The sequence below is a fragment of the Pongo pygmaeus genome, chromosome X (genome assembly GCF_028885625.2).
Source record: "Pongo pygmaeus isolate AG05252 chromosome X, NHGRI_mPonPyg2-v2.0_pri, whole genome shotgun sequence".
Classification (NCBI taxonomy): Eukaryota; Metazoa; Chordata; class Mammalia; order Primates; family Hominidae; genus Pongo; species Pongo pygmaeus.
The window spans coordinates 54,666,855-54,687,469 of NC_072396.2; the positions used below are offsets into that span (position 1 = coordinate 54,666,855).

Sequence of the window (20,615 nt, forward strand, 5' to 3'; positions counted from 1 at the left end):
AGGGCCTTTTCCTCATTGTTTTGACTATTAGCACCTGGCTCCCTTTTAGGCATAAAGTGGTGGCTCCTCTGCACCCTTGGTTCCACTCCCGAAAACTCTTTTGCATTCTCTACCACATGACAAGGCTGTGAATTTTCCAAATGTTTCTGCTCTGTTTCCCTTTTCCCTAGCAGTTCACTGTAAACAGTTAGACGTAACCATGCAGTAGCCTGAGCACTTTGCTGCTTAGAAATTTCTTCTGCCAGATACCCGAATTCATCATTCTTAAGTTTGGCCCACAACAAAGCCCTTGGAGACGGACACCGTTCAGCCAAGTTCTTTGCCAATTTATAACAAGGATGGCCTTTACTTCCATTTCCAATACCTCGCTCATCAGTTCCATCTGAAACCTTATCAGAATGGCCTTCACTGTCCATATTTATATCAGCATTCTGGTTGTAACCATTTAATCAATCTCTAAGGAGTTATAAACTCTCCCTAGTCTTCTTGTGCTCTAAGCCTTCACTAGAATCCTGGTGTTTTGTAGCCTGCTCCTCCAAATTCTTCCAGCCTCTGCTTATTACCCAGTTCCAAAGCTGCTTCCACATTTTCAGGTATTCATTATCAGAAACAGCCACACTTCTCAGTACCAATTTTCTTTGTTTTTTCTTTTTTTTTTTTTTTAGAGCCAGGGTCTTGCTCTGTCACCCAGACTGGAGTGCAGTGGCGTGATCATGGCTCACTGCAGCCTCCACCTCCTAGGCTAAAGTGATCCTCCCACCTCGGCCTCCCAAGTAGCTGAGACTACAGGTGCATGCCATCATGCCCGGCTTTTCTGTATTTTTGTAGAGATGGGGTCTATGTTGCCCAAGCTGGTCTTGAACTCCTGGGCTCAAGTGATCCTCCCACACCTTGGCCCCCCAAAGTGCTGGGATTATAAGCATGAGCCACTGTGCCCTGCCTCTTAGTCTATTTTCTGTTGCTCATGGCAGAATACCTGAAACTGGGTAATTTATAAAGAAAAGGAATTTATTTCTTACAGTTATGGAGTCTAAGTCCAAGGTTGGGGGGCTTGCATCTAGTGAGAGCCTTCTTGCTGGTCATATGGTAAAGGGGCTGATCACGCTCATGTGCTATATCAGGTCTCTCTTTCTTTTCTTATAAAGCCACCAGTTCCCCTCCCATGATAACCCATTAATCCATGAATGGATTAGCCCATCTGTGAGAGTAGAGCCCTAAAGATCAAATCACATCTTAAAGGCCCTACTACTCAATACTGCCACACTGTGGATAAAGTTTCAATATGAGTTTTGGAGGGGACATTCAACCACATCAGGGTCCCTTGTATTGATGCTTTTTTTTTTTTTTTGGAGACAGAGTCTCTGTCGCCCAGGCTGACTGGAGTGCAGTGGTGCGATCTCGGCTCACTGCAACCTCCACTTCCCGGGTTCAAGCGATTCTCCTGCCTCAGCCTCCTGAGTAGCTGAGATTACAGGCGCACACCACCACACCCAGCTAATTTTTGTATTTTTAGTAAAGACGGGGTTTCACCATGTTGGCCAGGATGGTCTCGATCTCTTGACCTCGTGATCTGCCTGCCTTGGCCTCCCAAAGTACTGGGATTACAGGAGTGAGCCACTGTGCCCGGCCTGTATTTACATATTAATTTTAGCATTAGTTTGTTAATTTCTGCAAAGAAGAAAGCTGGGAATTTGGATTCCATTGCATATGTAGATCAATTTGGGGAGTATTGCCATCTTAACAATATTTTATATTCTTTTTTTCTAGTTAGAAATCAACAAGAAGGATTTTATCTTATCTATAAACATGGGGTATCTTTCTGTTTACTTAAATCTTTTATGATTTAACAGTGTTTTGTAGTTTTCAGTTTGCCCATATCTCAGGCAACTGAGGTATTTGCCTTTCCTGTCACCAAGATAGTTACTGTCTCTGACAATACTCTGGGCTTAAGGCTTGTATATTCTCATTTAAAAAATTCCTTTCCTAAAAGAAATGAACAACAAAAAAAATCCCTTTCCTATCTAAAGGTCAGCAAATCATTGCTTAGCTTTTATTCTGCCTTTTATCTTTTTTACATTCATCTTTATAATTAATCCATCTGGAATTTATGTGAGACATGGCTCTAAATGGATGTTTTCTCCCCAAATACAAATCCAATTCTCTAAATAATTATTTAAAAAATGCATCTCTTCCTCATTGATTTGTGATGCTTCCTTTAGCATATTTTAAGTTCTAATGTGTCAAGGATCTTATTCATTATTATCTGCTCTAAAACAATGAGCTGTCAATTTTTGTCACAATACTACACTATTTTGGTATGAGTTTATAATACACTTCGGTATGTAATAGGTCCAAAACACCTCTTTTTTTTTTTTTTTCCCCAATAACAGTCTTGCTGCAGGACCAAGATATATCTTTTTTTTTTTTTGTTACGTTTTCCAAGCTACTCTTGATCATTTGCCTTTCCTGATGGACTTTAGAATTATTCTGTCAAGTGAATGAACACTAGTTCTTATGTATCTTTATTCTTCATGTATCAGGATGGCACATGGTTAATCCAAATATCTTGTTATAGCTGAGAGTGAATCCACTGCTTCTTAAAAGATTTGTTTCTCAAGAAAGATTCCTCAACTTTACCCATAAACAAAGCGGAGAAACCTTGTCCAATTTCATGTTCCATCTCTGGAAAACTGTTGATATTTGAATGAATTTTTGCTAGAAATGATAAAGCCTTGATGCATGCCTCTCCCATTCAGCAGGGCTGCCCCTCACCTCCAGAAGCCTGACTGAGTTCTTCAGTATCCCTCCCTCCTAAGTGATGACTATTGTATGCGCAAAGGTTCTGCCCTCCTCAAACTGTATCAGCCTTTCCTAGAAGACTCAATTTCTCTAGGCCATCTAGGAATCTTTTACCTACAGTTTGTGTAAGAAATTGAGGAGTATAGGCTCCTAGCACTCAGTTAGGCTATAGTTCAATGTTCCTGCCTGGTGTTTACTTGATATTGCTGGACAATGCAGTATTAAGGATAAGTTAATCTTCATTTAAAATTTAAATTTCCAACCAGATTTATGCTAATTGTTAAAACTGCATTTTTTTCCTACCATTTTGTCTTCTTAAAAACACAGGAGGCCGGGTGTGGTGGCTCACACCTATAATCCCAACACTTTGAGAGGCCGAGGCGGGCAGATCGCCTGATGTCAGGAGTTCAAGACCAGCCTGGTCAACATGGTGAAACCACGTCTCTACTAAAAATACAAAAATTAGCTGGGTGTGGTGATGGGCACCTGTAATCCCAGCTACTTGGGAGGCTGAGGCAGGAGAATCGCTTGAACCTGGGAGGCGGAGGTTGCAGTGAGCCAAGATCGTGCCACTGCACTTCAGCCTGGGCAACCGAGCAAGACTCCGTCTCGGGGGGGAAGAAAAAAAAAAGAAAAAGAAAAAACCCCTCCCAAGATTAAACCAGGAAGAAGTCAAATCCCTGAATAGACCAATAACAAGTTCTGAAAGTGAGGCAGTAATTAATAGCCCACCAACCAAAGAAAGTCCAGGGCCAGAAGGATTCACAGCCGAATTCTACCAGACGTACAAAGACGAGCTGGTACCATTCCTTCTGAAACTATTCCAAACAACAGAAAAAGAGGGAATCCTTCCTAATTCATTTTATGAAGCCAGCATCATCCTGATACCAAAACCTGGCAGAGACACAACAAAAAAAGAAAATTTCAGGCCAATATCCCTGATGAACATCGATGCGAAAATCCTCAAGAAAATACTGGCAAACCGAATACAGCAGCACATCAAAAACCTTGTCCAGCACGATCAAGTTGGCTTCATCCTTGGGATGCAAGGCTGGTTCAACATACACAAATCAATAAACGTAATCCATCATATAAACATAACCAATGACAAAAACCACATGATTATCTCAATAGATGCAGAAAAGGCCTTCAACAAAATTCAACAGCCCTTCATGCTAAAAACTCTCAATAAACTAGGTATTGACGGAACGTATCTCAAAATAATAAGAGCTATTTATGACAAACCCACAGCCAATATCACACTGAATGGGCAAAAACTGGAAGCATTCCCTTTGAAAACCAGCACAAGACAGGGATGCCCTCTCTCACCATTCCTATTCAACATAGTGTTGGAAGTTCCAGCCAGGGCAATCGGGCAAGAGAAAGAAATAAACGGTATTCAATTAGGAAAAGAGGAAGTCAAATTGTCCCTGTTTGCAGATGACATGATTGTATATTTAGAAAACCCCATCATCTCAGCCCCCAAATCTCTTTAGCTGATAAGCAACTTCAGCAAAGTCTCAGGATACAAAATCAATGTGCAAAAATCGCAAGCATTCCTATGCACCAATAACAGACAAACAGAGCCAAATCATGAGTGAACTCCCATTCACAACTGCTACAAAGAGAATAAAATACCTAGGAATACAACTTACAAGGGATGTAAAAGACCTCTTCAAGGAGAACTACACATTACTGTTCAAGGAAATGAGAGAGGACACAAATGAAAAAACATTTCATGGTCATGGATAGGCAGAATCAATGTCGTAAAAATGGCCATACTGCCCAAAGTAATTTATAGATTCAATCCCATCCCCATCAAACTACCATTGACTTTCTTCACAGAATTGGAAAAAAACTACTTTAAATTTCATATGGAACCAAAAAGGAGCCCTCATAGCCAAGACAATCCTAAGCAAAAAGAACAAAGCTGGAGGCATCATGCTACCTGACTTCAAACTATACTACAAGGATACAGCAACCAAAACAGCATGGTACTGGTACCAAAACAGAGATATAGACCAATGGAACACAACAGAGGCCTTAGGAATAACACCACACATCTACAACCATCTGATCTTTGACAAACCTGACAAAAACAAGCAATGGGGAAAGAATTCCCTATTTAATAAATGGTGCTGGGCAAACTGGCTAGCCATATGTAGAAAGCTGAAACTGGATCCCTTCCATACCCCTTATGTAAAAATTAACTCAAGATGGATTAAAGACTTAAACGTAAGACCTAAAACCATAAAAACCCTAGAAGAAAACCTAGGCAATACCATTCAGGACATAGGCATGGGCAAAGACTTCATGACTAAAACACCAAAAGCAATGGCAACAAAAGCCAAAATAGACAAATGGGATCTAATTAAACTAAAAAGCTTCTGCACAGCAAAAGAAACTATCATCAGAGTGAACAGACAACCTACAGAATGAGAGAAAATTTTTGCAATCTATCCATCTAACAAAGGGCTAATATCCAGAATCTACAAAGAACTTAAATTTATAAGAAAAAAAAACCCCCATCAAAAAGTGGGTGAAGGATACGAACAGATACTTCTCAAAAGAAGACATTTATCCAGCCAACAAACATGAAAAAATGCTCATCATCAGTGGTCATTAGAGAAATGCAAATCAAAACCACAATGAGATACCATCTCACGCCAGTTAGAATGGTGATCATTAAAAAGTCAGGAAACAACAGATGCTGGAGAGGATGTGGAGAAATAGTAACGCTTTTATGCTGTTGGTGGGAGTGTAAATTAGTTCAACCATTGTGGAAGACAGTGTGGCGATTCATAAGCTATTTTTAATTGTTTTTATGTTCCTGGATCTATTCCATGTAACGTAGAGAACCAAATAAATGGGAAAATGAGCTATTATATGTATTTTGTTTGTTTTGCTTTTTTTTTTTTTTTTTTTTTTTGAGACAGAGTTTTGCTCTGTCGCCCAGTCTGGAGTACAGTGGTGCAATCTTGGCTCACTGCAACCTCTGCCTCCCAGGTTCAAGTGATTCTCATGCCTCAGCCTCCCAAATAGCTGGGACTAGAGGCGCGTACCACCATGCCCGGCTAATTTTTGTATTTTTACTAGCGACGGGGTTTCGCCATGTTAGCCAGGCTGGTCTCGAACTCCTGACCTCAGGTGATCCACCCGCCTCAGCCTCACAAAGTGCTGGGATTATGGGCATGAGCCACTGCACCGGCCTACTATATATTTTAGAAAGAAGGTAAATGAAATGTACAATTCCAGAGTTAATATGGGACAATGAAGGGCTGTGGCCCAGGAACATGTTAGGAAGTAGGAAGAATAAATCTTTATCATTATTCTTTAAAAAAAATTTTTTTTTTGAGACGGAGTCTTATTCTGTCGCCCAGGCTGGAGTGCAATGGTGCGATCATGGTTCACTGCAACCTCTGCCTCCCAGGTTCAAGTGATTCTCCTGCCTCAGCCCCCTGAGTAGCTGGGATTACAGGCGTGTATCACTACTGCCCGGCTAATTTTTGTATTTTTAGTAGAGACAGGGTTTCACCATGTTGGCCAGGCTGGTCTTGAACTCCTTGACCTAAAATGATCCACCCGCCTCGGCCTCCCAAATTGCTGGGATTACAGGTGTGAGCCACGGTGCTCGGCCTCATTATTCTTATTCGGAAAACTTTGTAAGTCACTAATCTTAATGTTAAGGTGGTTAGGAAATTAGCATATATTGGGGATCTAGTATGTGGTAGGGTCCCTGAATGCATTATCTCAATGTTCAAGCTGCTCTGAGACGTAAAATTATATCCATTTATGGTGAAGAAAGAGATGCTCAGAAAGGCTAAAGTGACATATCCAAGCTGAAAAATGCCAGAAGCAGCATTCAAACTAAGGTCTGCCCATTTTGAAAGCGAAGTGCTCTGCAGTTCTCTGGTGACTTGTAGGGCTTGACCTCCTCTTTGCACAAAAACTTACTTTTTTTTTTTAACAATGAGAAAGTATAACAGAAACTAGAATATCACACATAATCATGGCGATATCTATCAAGTACCTAGAAATTAATTTAAAATGTAAGAGATCTCAATGGAAAAAAATTAATTATACTAAGACATAAAGGAAGAAACCTGGATAAATGGGAGAGGTAAACTATTATCTTTGGATGGGAGGACTTAACATTATAAAGATGTCAAAGCTCCCCAAATTAATCTATAAATTCAATTCAATGACAAAAAAAATCCCAATAAGATTTTGGTGGAAACTAGACTGATCACAAATTATATATGGAAGAATAAGGGCTCCTAAGGTGCAAGGATAACTAGTATAATTCTCAAAAAAGAAAAGAGTGGAGATTTGTACTGCCTGATATTAAGGCAAATTGCAAACCCTTAATAACTGAAACAATGTGATATTGATGAGGACTCTAATGGGCAGTGACACAAAATAGAATCCATGAATGAACTTATACAGATATAAAAACGTAGCACATAATGGCCAGGCATGGTGGTGCACATAATGGCCAGGCGCGGTGGCTCACGCCTGTAATCCCAGCACTTTGGGAGGCAGAGGAGGGTGGATCACTTGAGGTCAGGAGTTCAAGACCAGCCTGGCCAACATGGTGAAACCCCGTCTCTACTAAAAATACAAAAATTAGCTGGGTGTGGTGGTGTGCGCCTGTAATCTCAGCTACTCAGGAGGCTGAGGCAGGAGAATCGCTTGAACCCGGGAGGTGGAGGTTGCAGTGAGCCGAGATCGCACCACTGCACTCCAGTCAGCCTGGGCGACAGAGACTCTGTCTACAAAAAAAAAAAAAAACGTAAATACAAGAGACCTGCTGTGGTTGAATGTCCCCTCCAAAACTCATATTGAAACTTTATCCACAGTGTGGCAGTATTGAGTGGTAGGGCCTTTAAGATGTGATTTGATCTTTAGGGCTCTACTCTCACAGATGGGCTAATCCATTCATGGATTAATGGGTTATCATGGGAGGGGAACTGGTGGCTTTATAAGAAAAGAAAGAGAGACCTGATATAGCACATGAGCGTGATCAGCCCCTTTACCATATGACCAGCAAGAAGGCTCTCACTAGATGCAAGCCCCCCAACCTTGGACTTCTTAGACTCCATAACTGTAAGAAATAAATTCCTTTTCTTTATAAATTACCCAGTTTCAGGTATTCTGCCATGAGCAACAGAAAATAGACTAAGAGGCAGGGCACAGTGGCTCATGCTTATAATCCCAGCACTTTGGGGGGCCAAGGTGTGGGAGGATCACTTGAGCCCAGGAGTTCAAGACCAGCTTGGGCAACATAGACCCCATCTCTACAAAAAACAGAAAAGCCGGGCATGATGGCATGCACCTGTAGTCTCAGCTACTTGGGAGGCCGAGGTGGGAGGATCACTTTAGCCTAGGAGGTGGAGGCTGCAGTGAGCCATGATCACGCCACTGCACTCCAGTCTGGGTGACAGAGCAAGACCCTGGCTCTAAAAAAAAAAAGAAGAAAAAAGAAAATTGGTACTGAGAAGTGCGGGTTTCTGACAACAAATACCTGAAAATGTGGAAGCAGCTTTGGGAGGCTGAGGCAGGAGAATCGCTTGAACCCAGGAGGTGGAGTTTGCAGTGAGCCGAGATCACGCCACTGCACTCCAGCCTGGGCGACTGAGCGAGACTCCGTCTAAAAAAAAACCAAACGTGGTACATAAGAAAGGTTGGGGAAAGAAAGGATCATTCAATACATCAAGCTGGGAAACTGGCGTATTACGTAAATAAAGTTAGATCCTTTCTCACAGCATGTACAAAATATCTACTGTATTAAGGACCTGATATGGAAGACAACATTATAAAAGTATAAGCAAACGTAGAAAAATATCTTTTTTTTTTTTTTTCTGAGATGGAGTCTCGCTCTGTTGCCCAGGCTGGAGTGCAGTGGCGCAATCTCGGCTCACTGCAAGCTCCACCTCCCGGGTTCACGCCATTCTCCTGCCTCAGCCTCCTGAGTAGCTGGGATTACAGCCGTATTTTTAGTAGAGACAGGGTTTCACTGTGTTAGCCAGGATAGTCTCGATCTCCTGACCTCGTGATCCGCCCATCTCGGCCTCCCGAAGTGCTGGGATTACAGGCATGAGCCACCACACCCGGCCAGAAAAATGTCTTTATGACTTAGGGGTAGGGGAGAATTTATTAAATAAGACACCAAAACACACACCATAAAGGTAGAAAATCATGGGCTGGACAGAACCAAAATAAATACTTCTCAGCGAAGGGAGAAGTATACTGATGTCTGCAATTTACTTGGAAATGCAGTAAAAAAGATGGAAAAATCGATGCCTAGAGATGAATAAATGGACGGTTATATGAAGTAAAGCAAATATGATAAATATTAATTATAGAATCTAGGTGGTGGTTATGAGTGTTCACTGTACTATTATTATTCTAATTTTTCTATATATGTGAAATTATAATAAAAGGTTGGCAAAAATTTGCCCGCTTTCTGGCTGGGCATGGTGGCTGATGTCTGTAATCCTAGCACTTTGGGAGGCCAAGATGGGAGGATTGCTTGAGCCCAGGAGTTCAAGACTGGGCAACATAGTAAGAGCCTGTCTCTAAAAAAAAAAACTTTAAAAAATTAGCTGGGCATGGCCGGGTGCAGTGGCTCACGCCTGTAGCTGCAGCACTTTGCGAGGCTGAGGCAGGTGGATCACTTGAGGTCAGGAGTTTGACACCAGCCTGGCCAACACGGAGAAACCCCGTCTCTACTAAAAATACAAAAGTTCGCCAGGTGTGGTGGTGGGCCCCTGTAATCCTAGCTACTCGGGAGGCTGAGGCAGGAGAATCACTTGAACCCAGGAGGCAGAGGTTGCAGTGAGCCGAGATCGAGCCACTGCACTCCAGACTGGGCTACAGAGCAAGACTCCGTCTCAAAAAAAAAAAAAAAATTAGCTGGGCATGATGGTGTGGGCTGTAGTCCCAGCTACTTAGGAGACTGAGGCGGGAGGATCACTTGAGCTCAGGATGTTGAGTCTGCAGTGAGCTGTGATCGTGCCACTGAACTCCAGCCTTGGTGACAGAGCAGGATCCTGTCTCCAAAAAAAGTAACTTGCCTACTTTTACCACTCCTATTCAACATAGTACTGGAAGTCCTAGCCAAAGCAATCAGGAAAGAGAAAAAAAATATAAGACATCCAAATTGGAAAAGAGAAAGTGAAATTATCCCTGTTTGCTGATGATATCATCTTATACCTAGAAAAACCCTAAAGAATCCTCCAAAAGATTCCTAGATTTGATAAATGAACCCAGTAAAGTGTCAGGATACAAAATCAATGTACAAAAACCAGTAGCATTTCTATACACCAGTAATCATCAAGCTGAGAACCAAATCAAGAAGTCAATCCCATTTACAATAGCTACAAAAAAAAACCCCACCTAGGAATATATTTAACCAAGGAGGTGAAGGATCTCTACGAGGAAAACTACAAAACACAGATGAAAGAAATTATATATGACATAAAGAAATGGATAAACAATTCATACCCATAGATTGGAAGAATCAATATTGTGAAAATAACCATACTGTCCAAAGTAATCTACAGATTAAATGTAATTCCCATCAAAATACCAACATAATTTTTCACAGAATTAGAAAAAACAATCCTAAAATTCATATGGAGTCAAAAAAGAGCTTAAGTAGCCAAAACAATACTACACAAAAAGAACAAAGCCGGAGGCGTCACATTACCTGACTTCAAACTATACTACAAGGCTGTAGTAACTAAGACAGCATGGTAGTGGCATAAAAATGGACACATAAATCAATGGAACAGAATAGAGAACTCAGAAATAAAGCCACATACCTACAGCCAATTGATCTTTGATAAAGTTGACAAAACACACACTGGGGAAAGAACACCTTTTTAATGGTACTGGGATAGCTGGTTAGCTACATTCAGAAGCATGAAACTGGGCCCCTATTTCTCACCACATACAAAAATTAATTCAAGATGGGCTGGGTGTGGTGGCTTATGCCTATAATCCCAGTACTTTGGGAGGCTGAGGCGGGTGGATCACCTGAGGTCAGGAGTTCAAGACTGGCCTGGCCAACACAATGAAACCCTGTCTCTACTAAAAATACAAAACTTAGCGGGGAAGGGTAGTGCACACCTGTAATCCCAGCTACTCGAGAGGCTGAGGCAGGAGAATCGCTTGAACCCGAAAGGCAGAGGTTGTCGTGAGCCAAGATCGCGCCACTGCACTCCAGCCTAGGCGACAGAGCGAGACTCTGCTCAAAAAAAAAGGCCAGGTGCGGTGGCTCATGCCTGTAATCCCAGAACTTTGGGAGGCTGAGATAGGGGATCACCTGAGGTCGAGAGTTTGAGACCAGCCTGACCAACATGGAGAAACCCTGTCTCTACTGAAAATACAAAATTAGGGCCGGGTGTGGTGGCTCATGCCTGTAATCCCAGCACTTTGGGAGGCTGAGGTGGGCGGATCACAAAGTCAGGAGATTGAGACCATCCTGGCTAACACAGTGAAACCCCGTCTCTACTAAAAATACAAAAAATTAGCCAGGCGTGGTGGTGGATGCCTGTAGTCCCAGCTACTCAGGAGGCTGAGGCAGGAGAATGGTGTGAACCTGGGAGGCGGAGCTTGCAGTGAGCCGAGATCGCGCCACTGCACTTCAGCCTGGGTGACAGAGTGAGACTCCGTCTCAAAAAAAAAAAAAATACAAAATACAAAATTAGCCAGGCGTGGGGGCACATGCCTGTAATCCTAGCTACTCGGGAGGCTGAGGCAGGAGAATTGCTTGAACCTGGGAGGTGGAGGTTGTGGTAAGCCAGGATCACGCCATTGCACTCCAGCCTGGGCAACAAGAGCAAAACTCCATCTCAAAAAAACAAAAACAAACAAACAAAAAAACACAAAAGTCAACTTAAGATAGATTAAAGACTGAAATGTAAGACCTGAACTATAAAAATCCTAGAAGAAAACCTAGAAAAAACTGTTCAGGATATTGGTCTAGGTGAAGAATTCACGATTAAGACCTCAAAAGTGGCCGGGTGCGGTGGCTCACACCTGTAATCCCAGCACTTTGGGAGGTCAAGGCAGGTGGATCACCTGAGGTCAGGAGTTCAAGACCAGCCTGGCCAACATGGTGAAACCCCATGTCTACTAAAATAAAAAATTAGCCGGACGTGGTGGCGTGTACCTGTAATCCCAGCTACTCAGGAGGCTGAGGCAGGAGAACTGCTTGAGGCTGGGAGGCTGAGGCTGCAGTGAGCCGAGATCACGCCACTGCACTTCAGCCTGGGCAACAGAGCTAGACTCCATCTCAAAAAAAAACACCTCAAAAGCAAATGTAACAAAAAGAAAAATAGACAAATGGGCATAAAGGAAAAAGCTCTTGCACAGCAGAAGAAATAAGAGTAAACAAACAACCTGCAGAATGAGAGAAAATATTTGCAAAATATGTATCCAACAACCACAACAAAAATGCCTGCACCAGGCCGGGCACGGTGGCTCACGCCTGTAATCCCAGCATTTTGGGAGGCCGAGGCAGGCGGATCACCTGAGGTTAGGAGTTCAAGACGAGCCTCAACATGGAGAAACCCCGTCTCTACTAAAAAAAAAAAAAAAATACAAAATTATCCGGGCGTGGTGGTGCATGCCTGGAATTCCAGCTACTCGGGAGGCTGAGGCAGGAGAACTGCTTGAACCTAGGAGGCAGAGATTGCGGTGAGCCAAGATCGCGCCATTGCACTCCAGCCTGGGCAACAAGAGCGAAACTCCATCTCAAAGAAAAGAAAAGAAAAAAAAAAGCCTGCACCTGTATGTTTATTGCAGTACTATTTGCAATAGCAAAGGTATGGGATCAACCTAAATGTTCATCAATGAATGAATGATTAAAGAAAGTGTGATACACACACACACACACACACACACACACACTGGAGTGCTATTCAGCCATAAAAAAGAATGAAATCATGTCTTTTGCAGCAACATGGATGGAACTAGAGGCCATTATCTTAAGTGAAATAACTCAGAAAGTCAAGTACCACATGCTCTCACTTATAAGTGGGAGGTAAATAATGTGTGCACATGGACATAGACAGTGGAATAATACACATTGGGGACTCAGAAGGGTGGGAAGGGGGTGAGGGATTGAAAATTACTTAATGGGTACAATGTACAGTATTTGAGTGATGGCTACGTGAAAAGCCCAGACTTTACCACTATACAATATATCCATGCAACAAAAGGACACCTGTACCCCTTAAATCTATAAAAATAAAGTTGTTTTTTGTTGTTGTTTTTTTGGTTTTGTTTTGAGACAGAGTCTCACTCTGTCATCCAGGCTACAGTGCAGTGGCACAATCTCGGCTTACTGCAACCTCCACCTCCGGGGTTCAACTGATCCTCCCGCCTCCCAAGTAGCTGGGACCACAGGCGTGCACCACCACGCCCAGCTAATTTTTGTATTTTTAGTAGAGACAGCGTTTTGCCATGTTGGCCAGGCTGGTCTTTAACTCCTGGCCTCAAGTGATCCACCCGCCTCGGCCTCCCAAAGTGCTGGGGTTACAGGTGTGAGCCACCGCACCCAGCCTAATTTTGTTTGTTGGTTTTTTTGAGACAGAATCTCACTTTGTTGCCCAGGCTGGAGTGCAGTGGCACAATCTCAGATCACTGCAACCTCTGCCTGCTGGGTTCAAGCGATTCTCCTGCCTCAGCCTCCCAAGTAGCTGGGATTACAAGCACCTGCCACCATGTCTGGCTAATTTTGTATTTTTTTTTTCCTTTTTTTGTATAGATGGGGTTTCACCATGCTGTTCAGGCTGGTCTTGAACTCCTGGCCTCAAGTGATCCGCCCACCTTGGCCTCCCAAAGTGCTAAGATTACAGGCATGAGCCACCACGCCCAGCCAAGTTAAATTTTTAAAAGGCTAGTAAAAACGAAATACTTCTGGTAAACAAAGAACACTATATATAAAGTTTAAACAAATTGTGACTGACTGGAAAAGATACTTGATATACATGCACAGACACATGCACGCACACTCAAATACAGAAAAGATATTTGCTACATGTGTGTCTGAGTGTACACACATACATATCTGACAAAGAACTTCTGTAATCAGCAAAATAAGACAAGTAACCTAATAAAAAATTTGCAAGACAAATAAAGCACTTCAGAGAATGAGAAAACTCAAATGGCTAATAAGCATGAAAATAGAAGATCAACCTCCTCTGTAGTCAAATGCAAATTAAAATTAAAGATACTACTTGAAAACACTAGATTGGCAAAATTAAGAAGTTTTATGGTATTAGTACTGGCAATAATATGAGGAAATGAAACACGTATTGTTCACAGGAATATAAATTGGTGCAGCTATAATCTAGAGCAATTTGGCAGTATTTAGTGAAAAAGCTACATGCATATTTTACAGGATCGAGAAATTCTACTTCTCAGTATATGCTTTAAACTGACTCAGGAACACAAAGAGACACAGACATCTATGAAGAAATCCCCTGCAGCACTATTTGTAATACCAAATAACTGGAAACAATTATCTATCAATCAATAAATAAAATGCTATGATATTAGTATTTGATAGAACATAACCCAACAGTGAAGAGGAACGATTGATATATGAATATGGACAGACCTCAAAAATAATATTGAGTGAAAAAAAGAAACAGGCCTGGCGGGGTGGCTCATGCCTGTAATCCCACAACTTTGGGAGGCCAAGGTGGGCAGATCACCTGAGGTCAGTTTGAGATCAGCCTGGCCAACATGGTGAAACCCCATCTCTACTAAAAATACAAAATTAGCCAGGCATGGTGGCACATGCCTGCAATCCCAGCTACTTGGGAGGCTGAGGCAGGAGAATCATTTGAACCCAGGAGGTGGAGGTTGCAGTGAACCAAGACTGCGCCATTGCACTCCAGCCTGGGCAACAAGAGTGAAACTCTTATCTCAATAAAAAAGGGAAAAAAAAGAAACAATGAGATGTACAGCACAATACATTCATGCCATAAAAGGAAAAATGTTTACCCATAGAAAATACTATAGACTGTGCATGAATACATGTATGTCTAAATAAATATATGGAAGATGGCTTGGAAGGACACACATCAAACATCCAAGAGTAGATGACTATGGGTGAATAAAAGAAGGAAATTGGATCAGGGACGAGGACTGAACAAGACAAAAACTAAACTAAAACCAAATATAAAAGAGGAGCCATGCATGGACCGATATGACCAAGGATCATAAACTGAGGAGGCTGTCTGAACAATCATTTTCGGTGTTTCTGGAGCATAAGCCAAACATAAAATAAAAATTTCCCCACCTTGAAATACCATAAAAGCAGGTGCTTAAAGGAAATATAAAGAAAGTAAAAGAGAAAGAACTGGCTGCCTGCCTGTCAGGTAGCTTACCGGAGTACACAGCACATGAGCAGCAGATGGGTGGGGACATTAGCTGGATTGAGCATACTGGGCGTGTCCGACTTCATACAGGCCAGGAAGGCCCGCATCCTTCTGTTCTTGTCTTCAACTGCTTTGCCTAGCCAGAGCTTCTTGAGGTTTGGGCAAGTCCATTCCCGAAATGTCAGTGCAGACACCAGCTCAGGGGTTTGAGGTGACTTCCCTTTATAGGCAGACCACTCTTTAAGGATCACTGAAGGAACTGGAAAACAGAATTGAGGAAAAAGAGGCTCTAGAGAATCTCTTAGCATTTCTACAGCTAGCCACAGGACATTGACAGGCTCCATCGCATTTCAACTCTTAATTTTCTGTCACAATAATTTTTATTTTTAGCAGCAGGAATAGTACGCGTTTATTAAGTGCTTGATATGCAAGTACTTTATATATATCATCTCATTAATCCTCACAAAAATCCTGAGAGGGAACTATTATGATACATTGTCACAAAACAAAATGCTTATTTTGCAGATAAAGAAATCAAGGGGCTGGGTTTGGTGGTTCACACGTTTAATCCCAGCAATTTGGGAGGCTGAGGCAGGAGGATCGCTTGAGCCCAGGAGTACAAGACCAGCCCCGGCAAGATGGAGAGATCCCATCTCCACAGAAAATTTAAAAATTAGCTGGGTGTGGTGGCACGCGCTCCCAGCGACTTGGAAGGCTGAGGCAGGAGTATCCCTTGAGCCCAGGAGTTTGAGGCAGCAGTGAGCTATGATCTTCCCACTGCACTCCAGCCTGGGTGACAGAGTGAAATCCTGTCTCTAAAAATAACATAACATAACATAACATAACATAACATAACATAACATAACATAACACAACACAAACATAACATAACATAACATAACATAAGGCCAGGCGTGGTGGCTCACGCCTGTAATCCCAGCATTTTGGGAGGCTGAGGTAGGCAGATCACTTGAGGTCAGGAGTTCAAGACCAGCCTGGCCAACATGGTGAAACCCTGTCTCTACCAAAAAAAAAAAAAATTAGCCAGGCATAGTGGCGGGTGCCTGTAATCCCAGCTACTCTGGAGGCAGAGGCAGGAAAATCGCTTGAACCTGGGAGGCGGAGATTGCAGTGAGCCAAGATCAAGTCACCGCACTGCAGCTTGGGCGACAGAGCGAGACTTCGTTTGAAAAAGAAAAAACAAAAAGTAACTTGGAGAAATAAGTCAAGGTCCAATGTCACACATTTCTTAAGTTACTCTGAATCTTATTTTTTCAGTAGATGCACCAGGCTAGGCAAGGAAAGAAGCACAAGGAAGAATTATGTAAATATCTGGCTTTATAATACACAATGAGATACCCCAAAAGACATTAAGATATTTCACAAAATTCTCAAAAAAAATCAACATCTTTTAGATTCACAAAGGCAGGCTGGGCGTGGTGGTTCATGCCTGTAATACCAGCACTTTGGGAGGCCGAGGCGGGCGGATCACCTGAGGTCAGGAGTTCGAGACCAGCCTGACCAACATGGAGAAACCCCATCTCTACTAAAAATGCAAAATTAGCTGGGCATGGTGGTGCATGCCTGTAATCCCAGCTACTCGGGAGGCTGAGGCAGGAGAATCGCTTGAACCCAGGAGGCGGAGGTTGCAATGAGCCAAGATTGCGCGATTGGACTCCAGCCTAGGCAACAAGAGTGAAACTCCATCTAAAAAAAAAAAAAAACCTGGCATTTTCACTCAGCATATGCCCTTAAGATCCATCCATGTTGCTGCATGTATCGATAGTTCATTCTTTTTTTTGCTGAGTAGTATTCCATGGCAAGAATGTACCACAGTTTAATCATTCACCCATTGAAGCATATCTGGGTTGCTTCCAGTTTGGGGTTATAATGCTGTCTTGTGAATATGTTCCTGCATGAAAATAAGTCTTTATTTCTCTAATATAAATGCCCAAGAGTGTAAGTGCTGGGTTGTATAAGTCTATTTTTAGTTTTGAAAGAAACTGACAAATTATTTTCCAGAATGGCAGCACCATTTTACATTCCCACCAGCATTTATGGGTGATCCAGCTTCTCTGCATCCTCTCTGGGATATGGTATTATCACTATTATTCATCTTTGCCATTTTGGTAAGTATGTAGTGATATTTCATTGGGGTTTTAATTTGTATTTTTCTAATGGCTACTGATGTTGAACATCTTTTCATGTCTTTATTTGCCATATGTATATCTTCTTCAGTGAAATGTCTGTACATGTCTTTGGCCAATTTTCTAATTCAATTGTTTTTGTTATGTTCAGTTTTGAGAGTTCTTTATATATTTTAGATACTAGTATAGATATGTGGTACTTGTTCAACTATGGATGTCCAGTTGATCTAACACCATTTATATATATATAAAAAAAACAACTATCCTTCCTCCAATGAAGTGCTTTTGCAGCTTTGTCAATAATCAGTTTGCTGGCCAGGCGTGATGGCTCACACCTGTAATCCCAGTTGAGGCTGAGGCAGGAGAATTGCTTGAGCCCGGGAGGCAGAGGTTGCAGTGAGCGGAGATCGTGCCACTGCGCTCCAGCCTAGGCAATAGAGCAAGACTCTGTCTCAAAAAAAAAAAAATCAGTACTCATATGGGACTATTTCTGGATGCCCTGTTGTATTCCATTGATCTATGTGTCAATACCTCTGCCTAGTCTTTTTTTTTTTTTTAAGACAGGGTCTCGCTCTGACACCCAGACTATAGTGCAGTGGAGTGATCTCAGCTCACTGCAACCTCTACCCACTGGGCTCAAGTGATCTTCTCACCTCAGCCTCCTGAGGAGCTGGGACCACAGGTAATACACCACCACACCTGGCTATATATATTTTTTGTATTTTTAGTAGAGATGGGGTCTCTCCCTGTTGCCCAGACTGGTCTCGAATTCCACAGCTCAAGGGATCCACCCACCTTGGCCTCCCAAAGTGCTGGGATTACAAGAGTGAGCGGCTATGCCTGGCCTACAATCTTAATTACTGTAGCTACCTAGTAAGTCTTACAATCAGGTTCAGCAATTGCTTTCAACTTATTCTTCCTTTTCAAAAATCATTTTAGCTAGTTTAATTCCTTTGTCTTTCCATATAAACATTAGAATCATCTTGTCTATATTTACAAAGAATCTTGCTGGGATTTGGATAGGAATTGCATCACACCTGTGTTATCAATTTGGGGAGAACTGACATCTTTACTATGTTGAGTTTTCTAATCCATGAACAGCTGTATCTCTCCATTTATTTAGATCTCTGATTTCATCAGCATTTTGTGACTTTCAGCATACAGATTTTCAACACCTTTTGTTAAATTTTTATTTCATTTTCTTTGGAAGGACTGTAAATGGTCTTACACTTTTTTCAGTTCCACATATTCATTGTTAGTATATAGAAAGGTAATCAATTTTTATATATTTATCTTGTATCCTGCAACCTTAACAAACTCACTTATTAGTTCCAGGAGTTTTGTTGTAGATTCCTTGTGATTTTTCTACACAGACTGACTATATGCCATCTGCAATTACAGTTTTATTTCTTCCTTACTGATGTCTATCCCTTCTATTTCATTTTCTTGCCTTACTGGTCTGGCTAAAACTTCTATTAGTATGTTGAAGAGCAGTAGAAAGAGCAGACATTCTAGCCTTCTTCCTGATTTTAGGAGAAAAACATCTTTCACCATTAAGTACAGTTGATCCTTGAACACAAGTTTGAGCTACACGGGTCTGCTTACGCACAAATTTTTTTCAACCAAACACTGATAGAAAACACAGAATTCACATGATGCCAAACCCACGTATATAGAGGGCCAATTTTTCATATACACAGGTTCTGCAGGGCCTACCTACTGTGGGACTTGATTATGAGTGAATTTTAGTATATGTGGGGGTCCTGGAACCGATCCCCCACATATGGCAAGGAATGACTGTATGTTAGCTGTAGGTTCTTTGTAGATGTTCTTTATCTTCAGGAAGTTCCCCTCTATTCTTAGTTTCCTGATAGTTCTTATCATGAATGAGTATTGAATTTTGTCAAATGCTTTTTCTGCATCCATTGATATAATCACATGATTTTTCTTCTTTAGCCTGTTTATTTGGTGGATTGTATTTATAGATTTTTCAAATACTGAACAAGTCTTACAACAATGGAATAAACCCTACTCGGCCCTGGCCATGGCATGTAATTCTTTTTATATACTGCTGAATTCCCCTGGCTGATATTTTGTTAAGAATTTTTGCATCCGTATTGTCTTAGTCAATTTGGGCTGCTATAACAAAGTACCATAGACTGGGAGGCTTATAAACAACAGAAATTGATTTCTTACAGTTGTGGAGGCTCGGAAGTCTAAGATCAAGGTATTGGCAGAGGCATCTGGTGGGAACCTGCTTCCTGGTATGCAGATGGCTGTCTTCTCATTGTATCCTCATATAGTGCAGAGTAGAAAGAGCTATCTGGGGTTCCTTTTATAAGGGCACTAATCTCATTCATGAAGGTTCCATGCTCATGACCTAATTCCCTCCCAAAGGCCCCATCTCCTAATACCATCACATTGGGGGTTAGGATTTCAACATATGAATTGCGGGGGACAGTAACACTCAATCCATAACATATATTGATGAAGGATACTGGTCTGAAGTGTTGTTTTTATGTACTCCCTTTTCTTTTAATTTAAGAGATGAGATGGCCAGGCGCAGTGGCTCACGCCTGTAATCCCAGCACTTTGGGAGGCCGAGGTGGGCGGATCACGAGGTCAGGAGATCGAGACCATCCTGGCTAACATGGTGAAACCCCGTCTCTACTAAAAATACAAAAAATTAGCCGGGCGTGGTGGCGGGCGCCTGTAGTCCCAGCTACTCGGGAGGCTGAGGCAGGAGAATGGTGTGAACCCGGGAGGTGGAGCTTGCAGTGAGCCGAGATTGTGCCACTGCATTCCAGCCAACAAACAAGACTCCATCTCAAAAAAAAAAAAAAAAAAAAAAAAGATGAGATCTTATTCTGTTACCCAGGCTGGAATGCAATGATGCAATGGAGTGGAGTGATCACAGCCCACTGCAGCCTCAAACTCCTGGATACAAGCAATCCTCTGGCCTCAGCCTGCAGAGTAGCTGGGACTACAGGTATGCACCATGCTCAGCTATATTAAAAAAAATTTTTTTTTGTAGTGATGGGGTCTCCCTATGTTGCCCAGGCTGGTCTCAAACTCCTGGCCTCAAGCATCTTCCCACTTGGGCCTCCCTAGGTATTGAGATTACTGACGTGAGCCACCATGCCTGGCCCAGGTATCTTTTTTGATATAATGACTTCTTTCCCTTTGAATGTATGCCCAGTAGTGGGATGGCTAGATCGAATGGTAGTTCGTTTTTTAGTTCTTTGAGAAATCTCTGTATTATTTTCTATAA

At 42.1% G+C, this 20,615-nt stretch overlaps 1 protein-coding gene across 4 annotated transcripts in view; it reads right to left on the reverse strand.

The window, feature by feature from the left end:
• The window catches only part of FAM120C (family with sequence similarity 120 member C), a 107,395-nt gene that overhangs the window by 32,779 nt on the left and 54,001 nt on the right, over window positions 1-20,615 (reverse strand). For all 4 annotated transcript variants that reach the window (XM_054472153.2, XM_054472155.2, XM_063660741.1 and 1 more), the window contains exon 10: window positions 15,207-15,456. In XM_054472153.2, coding sequence (XP_054328128.1) covers window positions 15,207-15,456 — 250 coding nt within the window. The remainder of the gene's footprint in view (window positions 1-15,206; window positions 15,457-20,615) is intronic.